Here is a 19,807-nt window from a genome sequence, read left to right as displayed (position 1 = left end):
GCTGAGCGTAACTTTCCCCCTGCTTCTGTATGTCTACAGAATACAGTGGTACCTCAGTTTACGCACTTAATTCGTTCTAGAAGTCAGTTCTTAAACCAAAGTGTTCTTAAACCAAGGCACACTTTCCCTGCTGAGGTCTCCCACTGCCAGTGCCCTTCCACCGTTCGCTAACCGGAACACCTACTTCCAGTTTTGTGGAGTTTGTTCACTGAATTGTTCATTAACAGGGCTGTTCATAGACTGAGGTACCACTGTATATCGGAAGTGTTTTCTTTCCCACACCCAAGTTTTTGGGTCCCAGTTCTCTTTCCCCTCCTTTTTTAGAAATACGGCTGCTTTTTCATTTGCAGAAACCCACTGGTTACTTAAATATAACTTTAATAAGCATGTGAGTCATAAACTATGGGACAATAGTACTGTGTTTGAAAAAATCCGGGTGTAATATACATCTATTCTGTTTCTTTTCCCATCCACCCACAACTTTTGGGGCCCAGATGGGCTTCTCTCTTACATTGGTCCACTGTATTTTACAGCTTTGTAAATCTTGTTTGTCCCTTGCATGGGGTCTTAATAAGTGTGATATCTCTGCTAGGTGTGATATCTCTGCTACTCAACTATTTAATTATCCCACCTGGTTTCTTTAAAAACATTTTTACTAGTCTAAAGCTGAAATATTAGTGGAACTGGAACTAGACTTTTTTTTTTTACACCAATGGTATTGATTTTGTAGCCTCATTTTTTTCCTCCTCTAACCATGCCCACTTAGCACCTATTCCTTTAAAAAAAAAATAATTTTAACTTCTAAACATTATAATTGGCACCTACCACTAAACCTTATGACTGCCTGCAAAGAGAATACATATATTCTCAGGAGTGGCCTTTTAAATAGTACTAGCAAAAGAGCTGCTGCTGGGATGCTTATATAAAGGACAACTTAATACATAGCGGGTAATGTCCTCTTTACCACTGAGCCCCCAAGTGCAGAAGCTTTGATCAAAAGGTGTGTTAGGGGATACCCCTTCCACAAAGGCAATGTATATATACCGAGTACAAGGCTATTAAGGATTTCCTTAAAGGTAGAATGGTAAGGGCTATAAAACTTCTGGCTTGGAGAAATAATGTCCTTTTCAACTGGGAATAAGCCACAATGGCCTGGTTTGCACATTAACACTAAGCCAGAGCTTATTTGATCATGTTGTAAACCAAGTCCAGCCGACTAACTACGGTTTGTTTCAGCTAACAAGCCATGATGTGAAGCTATGATTTGTTGCTGATATATGATCCATGGCTTACTTTTAACTGTGGTTTCGTGTTACATCTGAATACAGTAGTAGCCTTATTTAACCATGGTTTGTTTAGCTACCCCACCCCAAACACTCATCAAGTTACAATGGCCCAGGGCAAGAGCTTCTGGAAAACAGACAAAGCTTTAGTGAAAAAAGATGTGACTTGTCTGTCGGACAACTCATAGTATTATTGCGTGCCATCCCAATCTCTGAGGGGAGTGAGATTCCAGGGATTCTAGGAGCTTACCCTAAGGTTGATGTTTCCTTTGGAATGAGGTACAGTGAAGACTGTGGTGTCTTTATGATATATGGTTTATTTACTACCTGAGCCCCTGATGGAGGGGTTCGCAGCTTTAACACCCTGAGATGGTCTGTCTTCTCCCATAGCCACAGCCTTGGATTTCAGCAGAAATCAGGCATGGCTATCTCTCGACCTTTTCAGCCTGCCCCTTTTTCTTCCGGCTTTTAGCTCACATAACTCAAGTCTCCACTCTTGTCTTTTGTCTATTCCAGCAATTGAATCTATGCTGGATCCAGGAATTAGAAGCAGGGCTCAGGCATACAGCTTACTCCTGCTCCAAAAAAGCAAGCAAGCAAACCCCAAACCCTCATAGCAGTATGTTGAAGAAACCAAGACTAAAATGGGCCATAGCTTAGTATTATGCAAAAGCAGCCACTGGCAATGTGATATACATCCCATATTTTGAATCAAAGTAGAACCCACCCCCTTTGAGCAGCTGTTTTACTCTACCTGGCAGGGAAATGTACGTGCAGCTTTAGATTACCTTCATAATACAGCAGAGCTCTCATTGCCTATGTAGGTCAGCTGTCTCTAGCAGACAATACTGTGGGTAAGCGTTCTCTGATTCATCCATCTGATTACATTTCCTCCCTAGGATTTTTCTGGGGAGATTGCCAGCATGGGTCTTGTGGGTCCTGGGGGTTTGTGTTCTCCCGCACCACGGTCTCACACCGTCCAACCAAGAAATGCCACATCTCATCTTGCAGGCTCAAGGAATTCCCACGTTTACGTAAATGTGTGATTTTCTTTTTCCATCTTTCACTTTTCTCCGCAACGAGGGAATGGGCAGGGAAGGAAGCATGCACACCCAAGACTTTCTTCCCAGATACAATTTGAGAGTGGCAGAAAACCTGAGTGAGGCTGCGCCTTTGCAAGCACACTGCTGTAACTGTCTGCTACTGTAAAATGTATGTTTTCCAAATTGGATAAGTTAATGAAAACGTCAAAAGCTTTGACACATTTCATCTCATGCATCAACATAATATAAACCATTCAGCTGAAGCAAAATATTTAACACTTGTCAAGTGTGCTTGTTGGAACTTCATTTAATGCCCCATCCTTGGTAGCTGGATTCAAGTCAGTCTAGTTCTTGCTCAAAGGTACAGGCATTAGTTGTGAAGATCCCAGAAGAAGCACCATTAAAGGGATGGACACTCATGGTTATATGAATGAATTGCTGCTTGCAAGATGAACTAGGGTAGAAGTGGGCAGCATCTTCCATACTCTCTTATCACAGTGAATCTTCGGGTATTCACAAAACATTTCGCAGCATGAAATGTTTTTCTTGTAGAATGGGAGAAGAGGTATTGTTTTCCAGGTTAGTAGTCATGTTAGTCTGTTTCCGAAAGAGCAGCAAAGAGTCTTGTGACGCCTGAAAGGCATAACATATTCTGACAAAAACCTTTGTGGACTAGATATACATAAAATGTCCTACGTTGGGAGGCATATATACACATGGTTTAGGAGGGATGTGTGAGAATCTTAAGCTTTGATACTAGTGGGGTAAAAACCCATTATCTCTATTCAGGCCACAGGTGATAGAACTGAACGGTGGTTTCATGCTGGCTTCTCTCCTTGAAGTTCCTTTGCTCAAGAACGGCCACTTTAAGGTAATTATATAGGTGGAACAGCTCAACACTTTTGGTGAAGTATAGTCAGCGCTGAAATTTTCATAGGAATGGGAGCAGGAATGGAAAAAGATCGGTTTGAATGCAGGAAAGTATTTTTTAAAATGGTTAAATCTCATGTAGGTCTCTAGGGAGCATTTAGGCCTCAAGGGAGCACTTATGCTCACCTTTTGCCAGATGAATGAGAGACAGTGCTTACTTGACTTGTAAAATAATAAAATGTAGTAAATTGGGGTTGTTTATAGCACTACATGCACATTATCTCTGTAATGCTTATAGCTACCAGGAAAGCTAGGCTAGTATAATTATACTCTTAATAGTGGCTTTCTTAAGGACTGCTTGTGAGTTCATAGCTGAGCGATTTGAACTGGAGGCTTTCTGACTCACTTAGCTGTAGCTTGTGAATTTTTTATTTTTTAAAAAAACCCAAAATGCAAATTTGGCATCTTTTTTTTTACAGTCAGCTTTCTTTAGCTTTATCACAGCTCAACAGGCAGCTGCCTGGACTGGCAGAATTTTAGGAGCACCAGGGTTATCATCCCATCCCAGAAAAACAGGGATTCCCCAGATTCCAGTTCCTTTTTCTGCTCCATGCAAGTAATGGGGATTTTAGTGAATATGGAGCAAAGAAGGCAAATCATACTGTCCTTTGGTTCCCCCCAAATGCTTGAGATATGCCAGACTCTTATTATGCTTCATAGCTTAAATGTACCCTTGTATTCAAATGAGGGACGGGACGTGGCTAGTTATTATTTTATTTAATGTTTTTTTAAATAAAAAGATATACACCGCTTGATTGTAAGAAACCTCACAGCAGTTCACAAAAAGATAAAACAATAAAATCGAGAAAAAATCACAGCCATACTTTAAAATATACAAAAGTTAAAATACTAAAACAGATTAAAATTACCCCAGCTTTCTAAGCATCTGGATAGGCTTGCCTAAGCAATAATGTTTTTATCGGGTGCTTTAAAAAGTACAGTAAAGGCGCCTGCTTGATCTCAATAGGCAGGGAATTCCAAAGTTGCAGGTGCTGCCACACTAAACAATTGAGTTCTTACAAATGTGGCATGGGTATTCTGTGGCATCTTCATTATTCTCATTGAGAACCAACCTGATTAACTTTCAGGTATAAAGCACACACTTGCAGTAGATTAAAGAGGGTGGACAAGAGTTACAGCCTTCCTCTTCCTTCTCCCGAGAGTAAACTGTTAAGAAAACAGCAAGGTTGTGTTCTTTGGCTGCAGAGCAGGAGAGCAAAGCAAATTGTTTTTTAGTGCTGGAAAGCAATTTTGTCTCTTAATAACCTCAGTGCTGACCCCATCCTGAGATAATCTTTGTCCAGAAGCAACCCAACCTGCCTTTATTTTCTAGCTTATTGATTTCCAGGGCAAATAAAAAGCTGGGCCCGAAGAAATAGGACACGTCCCTTGGCAGCCATTCCCACTGGGGTGTTTCCTACTGGTGATTGCTAGGTGCTATTAAGACCCACTTCCTTGTGCAGCTTTGGGGTGTGTGTGTGTGTGTGTGTGTGTGTGAGAGAGAGAGAGAGAGAGAGAGAGAGAGAGAGAGAATGAGAGAATACAGAAGCACTCAGGGCTGCCTCAGTTTGTAAGGAGCACAGATTCTCTCTTTTAGTGCCAAGTGTAAAAGATTGGTGGGATGAGCATAATGGGTTTGGTCATGGTCAGGCTCCATAGGGTTTCCTGTACAGTGGTACCTTGGTTTAAGTACTTAATTCGTTCCGGAGGTCTGTTCTTAACCTGAAACTGTTCTTAACCTGAAGCACCACTTTAGCTAATGGGGCCTCCTGCTGCTGCCACTCCGCTGGAGCACGATTTCTGTTCTTATCCTGAAGCAAAGTTCTTAGCCCGAGGTAATATTTCTTGGTTAGCGGAGTCTGTAACCTGAAGCGTATGTAACCTGAAGCGTATGTAATCCGAGGGACCACTGTACTCAGTGCAGTGTCTACAGATTAGTTGGCAATGACTAGATACAGAGGGAATGTGCTCTGGTTTGTAGGAAATAAGCATGAATGGGAAAGGAAGGGAGAAAACTATAAAAAAACCAGGCCTATTTTACACTGGTGGGGCATACTTCTATATCAGCTTTGGATTAAAGTGGTTTCCCCTCCCAAAATTGAAACACTGAACGAGAGTTCCTGCAACTTCACATGACAGTTAGTTCCTGGATTTCCTGGAGAGAGAAAATAGCTATGAAGCCAAGTTTGGGAAGAAAACATGTTCTTTATCTAGATATGGACTCTACTGTGTCTTCATATGACACTTTTACTTTAATTTTTCTAACGTGTAGTGTGGGGCAGGGGTAAGAACTCAGTTTTGAAACTTCTCCAACAGCCTCTCCACAGAACCTATTCCTGCTTTATGTGGCAAGGGTTTTTGCCATGCGCTTATCATAGATCACAGAATGTGAAATTGAATATCACTACACTAGCAAGTCACGGGCATTCAGGGCATTGTGGCATGTGTTTGTCTGCATCCCACTGTGTGTTTAACAACACAGTTTTCCATTTTATAGTTTATAACATACATTTGCCAGGCATATGCCAGTGCATGTGTGGCAGCATCCTCATTGTGCCACGTGAATTGGGAGCAGTGGTATTTCTTCAGTAGGGCAAGAGTATGCTTTTATTTACTTTTATCTAGAAGGACTCGAGAAACAGAGCCATCTAATGTGTTGTTCATTCAGACTCCCCAAGCACATCTTCATAAACGCAAGAAGAACTTGCTGAGTCTGGCCAGTGGCCAACCAGGTGCCTGTGGGAAGCCTGAGGACGTGAGCACTCTCACCTCCTGCAGTTTCCAGCAACTCATGTTCAGAAGTATCATCTGAGTATTCTGACCATGGAGGCAGAGTATATCTGTTGTGGCCAGTGGATAGGCTAGTTCCCTCCACATACAAAGAAATGTAAGCTTAGGTCAGATACAGAAATATAACCACCATGCCTTCCAAATTCCAATAAAAATCGCTGAGAAATGGGTACAATGGTACCTCGGGTTACATACTGTCAGGGAACTGACATCAGAGATCAACGGAGAGGGAAGACGCTCCGAGGATGCAGGGGAGGGAACCAGCAAGGAGAGAGGGAGAGCTTCCGCTGGGGAAGGAAACCAAGGTGACACCAGGAAGAAAGGGGAGGCTGAGAGTACTTCAGAGGGAAGACTCCGAGACTCTGCCAGTGAGACAGTGAGACTCTTCCGCACAGAGAAGCTAGGCGGAGACTGGCTGTCAAGGAATTTTTATGTTGGAAGAAGTTCAGGAAACGCCCACTGACGGATTCTGCCAGTGATTAAGACAGTCGCGTTGCAAGGCGCTGTCAAACCAGGGAAAATTTGAGCTATATAACCTGCTTGGAGCAGTTTGGAGTTTTACGCATGAGCAACACCATTTCCCATTACACATACGCTTCAGGCTACATACGCTTCAGGTTACAGACTCCACTAACCCAGAAATAGTACCTTGGGTTAAGAACTTTGCTTCAGGGTGAGAATGGAAATCGTGCTCCAGCGGCGCAGTGGCAGCAGGAGGCCCCATTAGCTAAAGTGGTGCTTCAGGTTAAGAACAGTTTCAGGTTAAGAATGGACCTCTGGAACAAATTAAGTACTTAACCTGAGGTACCACTGTATTCTGAATTCACCTCCCAAGAAAAGTCCTAAAAGCGGGGTAGCCAATGTGGTGCCCTCCACATGTTGGACTACAACTGCCCATTGGCTCTGCTGGCTGGGGCTGATGGGGGCTGGAGTTCAACAACACGGACTGTCTTTTTCTTAAAAGCGCTTTTTAGTGTGGGGTAGGGAGTTTTGCGTCTGACTGTGAGGCCTTGGTGCCTTGCATCCATGGGACCAGATAATGGGGAAGTTAGCTTTGAAGCTGGCCTTTTCCAGTGTCTTGTCAATTACTGAAGAAAATAGGAAAGGATGTCAAAATGGCTAAGGTGTTCCTTAAGATCGGCACTTATCTGTCTGGAAGGAAGTATATTGTGATTGAAAGGACAATGAGGGTGAGACAGCTCTTGCTTCACTGCTCTCTTTCTGAAAGGTGATGTGCCAGCTTCTTTTTAATAAAATACCTGGGCAAATTTTTAATTTATATGCAGGTTAGTGGAGTCCAAAAGCCCCGCCCCTTACAAAACAGAGGTCCCTGTGTTGAATTTGATCCATTCAAGACTGGTACATACCACACCACACCCTGACAAATCCACTAATACTCATTGGCTCCCCCAATCATGGCTTGAATTTGCTCAGCAGCAACCCAGGGGAACAGGGATTTTTAAGCTTAACCAATGAAAATCAAGACTCAAGAGTGAACCTGAAACAAATCACTTAGGTTTTTTTTTGTGTTCAGAGCTTAATGGTAACATGAAAGTTTATAGAATTTATAGGAGATAGGTTACCTAAGATAAATATCAGAAAATAAAGCAAGTTATATATGATGAAATTCATAGCATCTTAAAACGACTGGATATAATACAGCAATGAATTAGTGGTTTAATAATGGTATGAACTAATGAATAGTATTGACAATGCAATCAGTCTCCTAACTCCATTCAGCTTATCTGGTTGTGAAGCAGTTGTATGTTTCCTAGTATATTAGATTAATAAAATTCATAGTTACCAATCAAAGGTAGTAGGCTAAGCTTTGCGGTGTCCAGTTGGGTGAAGCATGCAAAGCAAGGCAAATAACACAGCAAGAAAGAAAGAAACCCTGAATACACCAATTAGTAAGAGAACCAGGAGGATGGACTTTTCCATCAATTTTGCATTGATTTCGTTATGGGTACACCCATTTAAGATGTAGACTGTGAAGTACAATAATATTTGTTGATGGGGGAAGAAAGTAACTGGGATGCCTTCTTTATCAGTGGGTTTCCACACAGGGCACTTTTATGCATCCCAGCCTTGGCTTGACAAAACATGATATGCTTTCGCCTTTGTTTTGCCTTTGTGACTGTTTTTCCGCTGCTGTTGCCATGATGCCAACATTTCAATTAGTACAGCAACAAAAATTTGCACAGAGATCCAGGTAGCTTACACAAACATGACACAGACACAACAGTGGCATCCATCTTGATCCATCATGGCTGCTCAACTTGCTGTCATAACTGCTGGTTATGCAAGTATAGCTGGGCCCAGGTGGGGTCAGGGAATGGCTGAACTCCCTTGTGGAACTGGGCCCACCATATCTGACAAGGTTATGAAAAATCTGCTTGTAGCAGCCAATGGAAGATGCTGCTGGCACTTGAAGGTCACTAATACTCTTCCTTCAAAAGAAGGAGGGATTTGAAAAGAGCGGGAAAGCTGTGGCCTTCCGGCTGTTGCTAGACTTCAGCTCCCACCAGGATGAGAGCCAGAGTCCAACAGCATCTGGGGGCCGACAGGTTGCCCACCCCTGTCTTAAATGTTGAGCTGTTAAATAGATTGAGAAAAAGCCCAGATGCCCTTCGCAGCACTACAAAGTACTCTGGTGGGAACCAAGAACTGACTTGTCTGAAGCACACAAGGGACTCTCTGTGTTAGCATCAGTTATTTAATGGAATGGAAGATAATTTGAGGCTTTATTTTCTGATAGACACTGACCCACAAACAAAATTAAACAAGCATACATACAAGCTAGCAAGCAAGAAAGGGGTTTCCTGGTCGTAGAACAGATAGAGTCGGTCACTTTTAGTTGACCAAATACTTTAGAAATCCATAAAGTTTCTGCCACGGGAAACACTGAGTGTGTTCAAAATGAGCCCCTGAGCTTAAAACTTCTCTTTTTGTTGTTGTGTGTGTGCATGTTGCTACAGGTGGAGAGAGAGACGTCTTGCTGGTGGACTTCCCAGGGGCATCTGGTTGGCCACTGTCAGAAAAGAGTGCTGGACTAGATGGACCTTTGGCCTGATCCAGCAGAAGTCCTTCCTTCTTATGTTCTTTTCTTGTTTCCTATTTGATGTCAGCATAGCTATAGCCTTCTGGGGAAGCTATCGTGTAATGCTCTCATGCGACCACGCATTCCAGAAAAGCCATCATGAAGATGACTGACAGGAACCTATAATGTAGCTAAATGGGCCTCAGGAGGATCTTTCTCCCACAATCCTTCACAGACACGCTGCAGTCCACCTTGGCGAAATTTGTGGCCACTGTTTGGAAACTCATGGTTTAAACCATTTGTATGTGAATAATAATAATAATAATAATAATAATAATAATAATAATAATAATAATTTATTTGTACCCCGCCCATCTGGCTGGGTTTCCCCAGCCACTCTGGGCGGCTTCCACAAATACCAAAAATACACTAAGATGTCACACATTAAAAACTTCCCTGAACAGCCTTAAGATGTCTTCTGAATGTCAGGTAGTTTATCTCTTTGACATCTGATGGGAGGGCGTTCCACAGGGCAGGCGCCACTACCGAGAAGGCCCTCTGCCTGGTTCCCTGTAGCTTTGCTTCTCGCAATGAGGGAACCGCCAGAAGGCCCTCGGTGCTAGACCTCAGTGTCCGGGCAGAGCGGTGGGGGAGGAGACGCTCCTTCAGGTATACTGGGCTGAGGCCGTTTAGGGCTTTAAAGGTCAATGCCAACACTTTGAATTGTGCTCGGAAACGTACTGGGAGCCAATGTAGGTCTTTGAAGACCGGTGTTATGTGGTCTTGGCGGCCGCCCCCAGTCACCAGTCTAGCTGCCGCATTCTGGGTTAGTTGTAGTTTCCGGGTCACCTTCAAAGGTAGCCCCACGTAGAGCGCATTGCAGTAGTCCAAACGGGAGATAACCAGAGCAAGCACCACTCTGGCAAGACAGTCCGTGGGCAGGTAGGGTCTCAGCCTGCGTACCAGGTGGAGCTGGTAGACAGCTGCCCTGGATACAGAACATTTTGTCTCTTGTGTGAATCAGGAAGTTAAACCTTCTGCGTTCCAGCTGCCTGCTTGTGGGACACGCTTTGAACTACTGGCTTTCTGTCAAGGGAAAAGATAACCACCATATCTTTGAAAGCTGCGGAACTGTTTGCCTCTTCTGCCAGCTCCCCTGTGTACTTGGACGGGCTGTGCCTGCCCAGTTTAATTAGCTCATCCTGAGACTTGGGAAGGAGGGCACAGCTGGAGATAACAATTCCCTGTTGGGGCACTTGCCCACTTTAGATCTTGGGAGGCTAGCTCCACCTGGCCTCCCTTGCTGCAGAACAGTGCATTTTGACAGTGAATGTGGCCCAGAGCAGTTTGAATTAAGTTGATGTTGCTTCTTAAGATCTTTATCCAGGCTCGGCTCATCAGCACAGAAGCTGTATTTAGAGAAGTGCCAGGTAATGAGAACAGCCAAACAGCCTGTGAAGTGCAATCTGCTGGAGGGCCTAATTACACCTATACTTATGCTTTTTCCCCCAGCTCTTCCTTCCACCCATCAGATGATGATTAGACCTATTTATAGGGGCAAGTTTCTTATTCAGTGCAGTGAAACTCATGCCAATCAAATCAGTACCATCTGCATCTTTGATTGCTGCTTAATAACACCATGGAACACAGTTTAATTAAAGCAGGGTATAAATAGACTTCAGCTCCCCCCCCCAAAAAAAACCCTTCTTCATTTTGTCTTACCTAGGTATCTGCCACCTCCTTGCTTATTCTAAATAAATGCAAATTGAAGGTTGCTTGACTTGGAGATCAACACATCTCCACCCTCAAATAGCTCTGCTGAATCAAGAGTTTATCCTCCACTCTCCAAAGATTTATCTATCTGATTTGTGCTCCTTCAGGACAGAATGCATAATGCTTTCCCCCATTGAATGCAAATACAGACAAGAGGACCAATAATCTGCTGGGCAACGCAGATAGGATTTGACAGAATGGCAGTGTAGCTTTGGAAGGATATGCATTTCCCAAAAACTACGCACAAATATCAAACTGCTAATAGAGCACTAAGGAACAGATCTCTCTACAAGGGACTCCTTATACCATGCATTATACTGCACCTTCTAGGATCCTTCAATAGCCAAGCGGGCGCAGCCTTTACATGGACAGTTTGTATGCACATAAGCCCTCTTGGACACTGTGCTAAAAATATGTCTCAAGTGGGATCAAAATGGCTGATTCTGCTCTTGTGTGTCCATTCAAACAAAAGGTTAAATGCACTCCTATATCTCCCACTTGTGTTTGCTACTTCCAGAACCTCAGCACACGTTGCTGTTGTTTTTCAACCTGAGGAAGCCCACTGCGGTTAGATGTGTTCCAAAAAAGCGTTCCAATTCTTCTACTTGACATCCCTGCTGTCCTGCTACTTCTCATCTGGAAGTGAGGTGTAGCCCTCTCAAAATGGGCCACTGCTTGGCCCACTTCTGTCTGTCACAAGGGGAGATAAAAGCCTCTTTGACAACTTTTCATTTTTAAAAAAAAAAAAACCATCGCAACTTCAAGGGTGTTTCTGGCTTCTCCTGCCAGTCTGTCGTTTTGAATTGATACTGCTCAACACTCCTGACTTATTTTGATGATGGAGCTGCCAAATCCTATGACCCACTGTCTGATGCTCTCTTTATCACTTCTTCATGGGGGGAACAATCTCAGTACCAGAAGGTGGTGGAGTAAATTCCGGTTTGTCGGATGAACTCTGTTGGCGTAAGCTTTTTCCTTTTGTCTTACCAGTCTGCCTTCATCTCCTAGTAAGAAATGAATCCCACTTGGACTTCTGGGCACGTGCTTCTAGAGGAGTGGAGCTGGTGCTAGAGGTTTGCTAGGTCGTTCAAATGCCTGGGCCCCTGAGGTTCACTTTGATCTTCTCAAGCACCCAGTGGAAAATGAAGGGTTGCGTTCCCCATCCCAAATCATCTGTAGCCTGACAGTCCCCAAATCCAGGTACAGGCCCTGCAGAGGAGTAAATCAGGGTAATTTCATGTAGCAGCACTTGGATTTTCGCAATTACTAATATTGTGTACAAATAATGGTTAGAGGCACTAGTTGGTGCATAGGGTGTGAGGTTGAGCAAAACCAACTAACTCACTAATGCAGTTGCGTCTGTGAATTTGATCTGCTCTTGCATCTTTGAAATAATTGCCATGGGCTTATGATCCCAGACCCTCTAGAAGTCCAAAGGGATGGACTTGGAGTTAACAATCAACGCTATCAAAAGCCTTCTGCCGTAGAGCTTTGCATGGCATTAGAAAACTCGGGGGTTGGCAAGGCAACCTTTTGGAGCTGGTTGTTGGACTAGAACTCCATCGTCCCTGGCTATTGGCCATGCTGGCTGGGGCTGATGGAAGTTGTTGTCCATAGCATCTGGGGGGCACTAGGTTTGGGGAGGCTAGAACAGAACTCTACTCCCAGGAATCAGGATGCTGACATGGGCATGAATAAACTTTTAACAAGCTGTTGGTTGTCTTCTCAGGCAAAAATGGCTACTGTGACCCGGAAGTATTTCCTTGAGGGACAGACGTACTCTGTTCCCCTCATCCAGCCTGACCTCCACAGAGAAGAAACTATTCACCAGATAGCAGATGCACTTCAGTACCTGCAGAAAGTCTCAAACGATATCTTCAACAGGTATGGTTCAGCCACACTGTGCGGTGGGAAATGGAGAAGTACATTGTGGGGGGGGGGAGAGTACATTGTGTGTGTAGGGGGGTGCTTAATCACCCGCTTAGGTTTTTTTAGCCTCTGTGTGTCTGGCAGTCCAAGAAGTGGAGAAAGCTGGGATCTAAATAGGCCCAGATTGCTGCCTGCCCTCACATCTCTGTGTGATGGATCAGTGTTGTGAAAGCAGCAGCTCTGTGAGTCCAGGCAGCCCTTGTTCCTGCCTCGTCCCCCACACAACAAAGGAGGTTGATTAATGCCTAACAAATTAAGAATTGAAAAGTCTCTCCCCCCAAAAAAAAACAGATGATCAAACTTCTGGTAGCTCTCCCAGCAACAATAATATGTTAGGAAAGTCTCCTGTAGGCTCCCTGCTATGCAGAAATCTAGTCCAGAATCTTTTCCACAGGAATGTTGACGGTAACCAAAAATGTGTTCGATATTTTGCTTGGTACCACCTGTTAAGATAGTCTAAAAGGGCCCTGTTCTGCATTCCTTATTTGCGTGTTGTTGAATATCTATAGCAGGCATGGGCATCCTGGCCACATTCCCCCATGCTCAACCTTCTGGGGCCGTCAAGGTTGGCCAAACATGCTCCACTCTCCATGCTGGCAAACCAGAGGCCTTATCACAGGACACATTCCAGTTACATGAAATCAGTAGAGGAGGGTGCAGAGCAGGGCCAGTTAAGAGGTATAGCAAGGATGTGTGTTGCTTGGGCAGAGTCCCAAAGACCATGCAGAGAGACCTGGGGCTACATTCGGAACTCCAGGCCTAAGGCTCCCCACCAATGACATAGCAAGTATCAGGGCATCACAGCAGAAGCCTCATGTTTATGGAGTAATCTCCATCTGTGTCTCCCCCAGCAGCTTTTAGGAAACATAGCAGAGCCTGCCTACCTTGTAAAATGAGACTGAATTATTATATTGGGCAGTTATTGCATTATGATTTGAATTGTCACTGAGACACAAGTGTTACTCTGACGTTGCTTAGGTTTTTTTAGTCTATTAAGTTGCTGCTGTTCTTAAATGGAGTGTTGTGTATCTATTCGTGGGCTGCCTTGAGCATATGGAGACGTGGGATATATAAATGGTCTAAATTAAACAAATCAACCTTCCAGTTGCAGCGGGGCTGTCAGAATTTAGAATACCGCAAATGGGTGTTGGGGGTGAGGGTGCCACTTTCCAAATATAATTCAGCTTTCAAGAAAGCGGGTGCGATTTAGACTTCAGGCGTTCTTTGTTCTTACAGTGTTAATTCTGAGCACTGTTAGGCTGTGACAAATTAAGTGCTGTTGCATCAACAGCTACACCGACTGCAATATCTTATTTCCGTACCCTTGTCTATATGCCCATCACAAATGTAGCCTTGGATCTGTGTGGTTTTAAAACAGTACATTGGTACCTTGGGTTACATACGCGTCAGGTTACATACGCTTCAGGTTACAGACTCTGCTATCCCAGAAATAGTACCTTGGGTTAAGAACTTTGCTTCAGGATGAGAACAGAAATCGTGCTCCAGCAGCGCGGCGGCAGCAGGAGGCCCCATTAGCTAAAGTGGTGCTTCAAGTTAAGAACAGTTTCAGGTTAAGTACGGACCTCCGGAGCGAATTAAGTACTTAACCCGAGGTACCACTGTAATGTGCACTGAAGAGGCTAGTTAAGGTAACTGCTGAGAAGTGTATAGCAAAGCCACTCTTTTCACCCACCCACCACAAAACAAGTAAATCTTAAAAATGCAAACATTCCCAGTGGGCAGGAATTGCAAGTGGATCTTGTGCTGTTGCAGTCAGGTCTTGCTTGCCAAAGGCCTGTCAAGTCCAGCATTCTGCTGTCATAGTGGCCAACCAGGTGCTTATGAGAAGCTCACAAGCAAGACATGAGCTTAGCAGCTTTCTCATGATCCCCAGAAACTGCTATTCAAGGGCATTCTGCCCCAGATGCTTCCCCTTGTACAGAAGCAGAAGGCAGAATGTCAGGAAGGGATGTCTACAAGATTACAACAAAAGATAGAGGCAGGACTCCAGTTCACAGGTGGCCCTTTTTCTTGAAGTGGTCTTACATTTTACACTGGGGTGACTAACCTGCAACTCTCCAGATGTTGCTGAACTAGAACTCCCATCAGTCTCAGCCAGCCCAGTCAGGGATGATGGGATCTGTAGTCTGGCAACATCTGGAAGGGGGCACAGGTTAACCACTCTTGCTTTCTAGCCACGGGAACGTATGAGTTATTTCTGTATACCGCAGTGCCCCTCCCCTCCTTCCCTCTCTTAGCATGCCTGTCACACTCAAATCTCGGAACGCCAGCCGTGGCACTGCTCCCTTACTCTTGAGTGCACTTCTGGCTTGTAATTACTAATTCTTTCCTACAACAGGAGAGACTCCATCAGGCCTTTTGTTTGCTTTGCCTTTCCTTGGAGCTCTCTGATATAATTAATAATGATTCGGTAATTATGCAGGCGTCTGATTAAAAGTTCCATAACCTTGGGTGTTCTGTGCCAATCAGAGGGAAAGCTTTCAAGGTGAGAATCTCACCACTTAGCAGAGAATGACCTTTTCTTTCTGCTATCTTGAGATAAGGTGTATGGATCTCACATTTTTTTGGGGGGGGAGCTCTGGCTTATCAGGGTGAAGTGTTAAGCTTTGAGCCTTCAAAGAGGGAGTTGTGCTGAGGGTGTGGATTGGAGTGCCTCTGGTGCAGCATCTGCAGTGAACTGGTTGAAAGGACTCTGGGCATTATATCACACCACCACAGGACTTCTTTGGGATGAATGTGCACTAAGATTTCCCCCTCATCCTAAAGGTTTTTTGGTTTGTAATGCAGTACTCTGTGTCTGCTGGTGTTTTACTTCTACCTGAACGCCAAAAACTGCAGAAACTTGACTCCCAAGGCTTTCTAGATGCCGTGTGTAAAGATTTTATTGGAAATGTGTGTTGAAATCTTGGAGGCCAGAGGAGTTGAATAGCATTCCAGTGATCAGAGGGTGCGCCGCAGTGGCCTCTGTGTAATTTATTGTCTCTCCCCATGACCATCACTTACCTTTCGCGGTACCATAAGCTTCCTAATCCATGACCAGCAGAATAAATGGCGCAGATCTGCAAGATGTTGGGGCTGCTATTTAAAAGCCCAGAACATGCACAATCCTTCTCGTGTGTTCCACGATAACCAGTTGAAGAACTCTTTGCATAGGTCAGGGCAGGTATCCAGAAACTAGATACAACCCAGATGCCCCTGAGCTTGCAAAATAGGGAGGCCACGTTTCGTGCTTTACAGAGGAAAGTCCTCTATTTGAAGGGCTGTCTAACTCCAGTGCAGTTTAAAGATAAACAGTCCTTAGAATGGGAGGATGGAAGGGTTCCTGAAACAGCCCATCAATGGCTAGCACTTGGATTTCAGACTGAGCAGGCAAACAGGTCACATGCTTCACAGCCTTCCCTGCTATATACATTAGCATATGAAAATTTTATGTTTATTTGTGCCCTGTCCTGCCCTTCTTGGTGATCCGCTCTCCACTTTATTGCAAAACGATTACAGTGTCCTCCTGTAGCAAATTAAAAAGGGGGGAAGTGGGAAGCTGGAGACAGAATGGTTGCTGTCTAGGACATCTGGACAACTTTACAGCATTTTGAAGTGAAGCATTGAAAACCATAATCGGTAGTAGTTCAGATGTCTGCTAGTTGGCCATCATTATCCAGGCAGGCCAGAGATCCCGCACACAGAGGCATAGGGAGGTCAGGTGGTACCCAGTGCAGAAAATTTCTTGTCACCCCCCCCATATTGATTTGATTATTATTATTTTTTGCCTGCAAAAAATTGTTTTACGTTATTTCATATTTTCTTACAAAGGGATGTGGATTCGGAGCCTCTGATAACAAGTAGGCGACAGATACTGTATTTTTCGCCCTATAGGACGCACTTTTTCCCCTCCAAAAATGAAGGGGAAATGTGTGTGCGTCCTATGGGGCGAATGCAGGCTTTCGCTGAAGCCTGGAGAGCGAGAGGGGTCGGTGGGCACCAACCCCTCTCACTCTCCAGGCTTCGCGGACCTCTCCGCAAGCAGCGGGAGCGTTCCCGCTGCTTGCAGAGAGTTGCCAGCATGCCGAAGCCTGCGCGCGCTGAGATCAGCGCGCCCAGGCTTCGCGGACCTCTCCGCAAGCAGCGGGAGCGCTCCCGCTGCTTGCGGAGAGTTGCCAGCATGCTGAAGCCTGCGCGCGCTGAGATCAGCACGCCCAGGCTTCGCGGACCTCTCCGCAAGCAGCGGCAGCGCTCCCTCTGCTTGCGAGAGTTGCCAGCATGCCGAAGCCTGCGCACGCTGAGCTCAGCGCGCCCAGGCTTCGCGGACCTCTCAGCAAGCAGCGGGAGCGCTCCCGCTGCTTGCGGAGAGTTGCCAGCATGCCGAAGCCTGCGCGCGCTGAGCTCAGCGCGCGCAGGCTTCGCGGACCTCTCAGCAAGCAGCAGGAGCCAGCGCTGGGCTCCCACGGCTTGCAGAGAGCTGCCTGTTTGGGGGCTGGGGTCGGAGAAAGCTCGGGCCTCCCCCGCCCCAGCCCCGCGCCTGGGGGGGGAAATAATTTCCCCCCCTTTATTTCCCCCCAAAAATCTAGGTGCGCCTTATGGGACGGTGTGTCCTATTGGGCGAAAAATACGGTACTTAAATCTACAGGATGGATTGTGTTTTGGCTTGTGTTATTTTATTTATATTTATTGTTCATTTAATAAAATTTATTTTTAAAAACCTGCCAAGTGGTTACCAAAACAAAAAAAACCCATAGCAGTAAAATCAAGAAAAATTACTTTACTTTAAAACATACAAAAGCTAAAATATTAAAGATTAAAATTACTTCAACTTCCTAAGCATCTAGGTATGCTTGCCTAAAGAAGAATGCTTTTACAGGTGCCCGAAAAGAGTCTGGCAAAGGCACGTGCTTTGTTGAAATTTCAGCCTTCACGACATAGGAAAATGGCCAAGTAAACAGCTATTTTTGTGGAGGAGGGTCAAGATATTAACTTATATGCATGAAATTTCATATGTAGCTATATAATCCCTAGTGCAGTAAGATAAGACCTTTGGAGCAGGCATTTTTTTAAAAAAAGCTTTTTATGAACCGCCCTAGTAGGGCAGTAATTGTTCCTTGATAATTTGTCACCCCCCTCCATGATGGCACCTGGGGCGGAGCGCCCCCCCTTTCCTACACCCCTGCCCACACAATGACCTGATTGCTTGCCTCCCTCAAGAGAGTTGCTACAGCAGCTTGGGAGACCAATCCTAGCCAGTCCCTATAAATTGCACAGGACTCAGCCCCCTCGTATCCTGGGTTCCAGCACTTCAGTTAAACAAATGTTCCCAAAGACACGCTGAGTACATTAGTTGCTCAATGTAGGTAGGTGGCAGGCCAGAGTCCGAGCTCTTTTTTAAAAGCACATAAAAATGGATGAATTAAGTTTTATCATGCCACAAAAGAAGTTCATGGCACAATGCATTTGTTAGTCTTTAAGGTGCCAGGAGACTTTTTGTTGTCCTCATAACAGACCGACGTGGCCCCCCTTCCAAAATGGTCCCTGCTGCCAAGCAATACCTGCTAAAAACTTACTGGGGAGATTTGTACTTGCCACCCTTGCTCACCGTAATGCTGTGTACACATGTCGTGCCGAGTGACGCTTGATCGAAGCCACGTGCGTTTTGAAGAGTCTGGGATTTTGCAGGCAGGACTCTTTGCTTCCGAAAGAAACTGAAGGAGGTTTTTAGTGGCACTTGAAAAACAAGTGGCCTCTGTCTGTAGCCTGAGACCTTTGGCCTAAGCCGATTATCAGATCAACTTTGGATGCCACCAGGGCAGTGCTGGCATAGCAATCTGGGGAATTCTCCCTAAGTAAAGAGGCGGCTATATTCTCACATGGTGGGCGAGGGGAAAAGAGAGGAGCAAGTCATGAGAATTGTGTAGCATATACAGACTTCAGTCTGGATTGGGTTCAGACACATCCACCGTATTATTTCCAGTAGTGGGCATCCTTGGATTTATTTCCGCCTTGGCCCTGCTTACTTTGGGTGTCATATTTTTCCTGACTTCCCATGAGCATCTGGTTGGCTGCCATGCTGAACTAGGTAGACCTTTCGGCTGCCATGCTGAACTAGGTAGACCTTTCGGCTGCCATGCTGAACTAGGTAGACCTTTCGGCTGCCATGCTGAACTAGGTAGACCTTTCGGCTGCCATGCTGAACTGGGTAGACCTTTCGGCTGCCATGCTGAACTAGGTAGACCTTTCGGCTGCCATGCTGAACTAGGTAGACCTTTCGGCTGCCATGCTGAACTAGGTAGACCTTTCGGCTGCCATGCTGAACTAGGTAGACCTTTCGGCTGCCATGCTGAACTGGGTAGACCTTTCGGCTGCCATGCTGAACTGGGTAGACCTTTCGGCTGCCATGCTGAACTAGGTAGACCTTTCGGCTGCCATGCTGAACTAGGTAGACCTTTCGGCTGCCATGCTGAACTGGGTAGACCTTTCGGCTGCCATGCTGAACTAGGTAGACCTTTCGGCTGCCATGCTGAACTAGGTAGACCTTTCGGCTGCCATGCTGAACTAGGTAGACCTTTCGGCTGCCATGCTGAACTGGGTAGACCTTTCGGCTGCCATGCTGAACTAGGTAGACCTTTCGGCTGCCATGCTGAACTAGGTAGACCTTTCGGCTGCCATGCTGAACTAGGTAGACCTTTCGGCTGCCATGCTGAACTAGGTAGACCTTTCGGCTGCCATGCTGAACTGGGTAGACCTTTCGGCTGCCATGCTGAACTAGGTAGACCTTTCGGCTGCCATGCTGAACTAGGTAGACCTTTCGGCTGCCATGCTGAACTAGGTAGACCTTTCGGCTGCCATGCTGAACTAGGTAGACCTTTCGGCTGCCATGCTGAACTGGGTAGACCTTTCGGCTGCCATGCTGAACTAGGTAGACCTTTGGTCTCATCCAGCGGGGCTCTTCATATGTTTTTTAGGGCAATGGTCTTTAACCTTTTGAGGCCCTCGCTTTAAAATGGGCCTCT

At 45.3% G+C, this 19,807-nt stretch overlaps 1 protein-coding gene across 2 annotated transcripts in view; it reads left to right on the top strand.

Annotated features, from left to right (window-relative positions):
• WASHC1 (WASH complex subunit 1) overlaps nt 1-19,807 on the top strand; it is a 63,347-nt gene that overhangs the window by 14,441 nt on the left and 29,099 nt on the right. Inside the window, exons 1-2 of one of the 2 annotated variants that reach the window (XM_053405685.1) lie at nt 3,130-3,197; nt 12,589-12,743. In XM_053405685.1, the coding sequence (XP_053261660.1) occupies nt 3,147-3,197; nt 12,589-12,743 (206 nt within the window). In that variant the 5' untranslated portion in view covers nt 3,130-3,146. Of the gene's footprint in view, nt 1-3,129; nt 3,198-12,588; nt 12,744-19,807 lie in introns of those variants that run through there. The other variant, XM_053405686.1, reaches the window with a different exon arrangement.

Source organism: Podarcis raffonei, chromosome 10, assembly GCF_027172205.1.
Source record: "Podarcis raffonei isolate rPodRaf1 chromosome 10, rPodRaf1.pri, whole genome shotgun sequence".
In the NCBI taxonomy this organism is placed as follows: domain Eukaryota; kingdom Metazoa; phylum Chordata; class Lepidosauria; order Squamata; family Lacertidae; genus Podarcis; species Podarcis raffonei.
The sequence above is the reverse complement of the archived record's forward strand: the minus strand, read 5'-3'. Positions and strand labels throughout refer to the sequence as shown.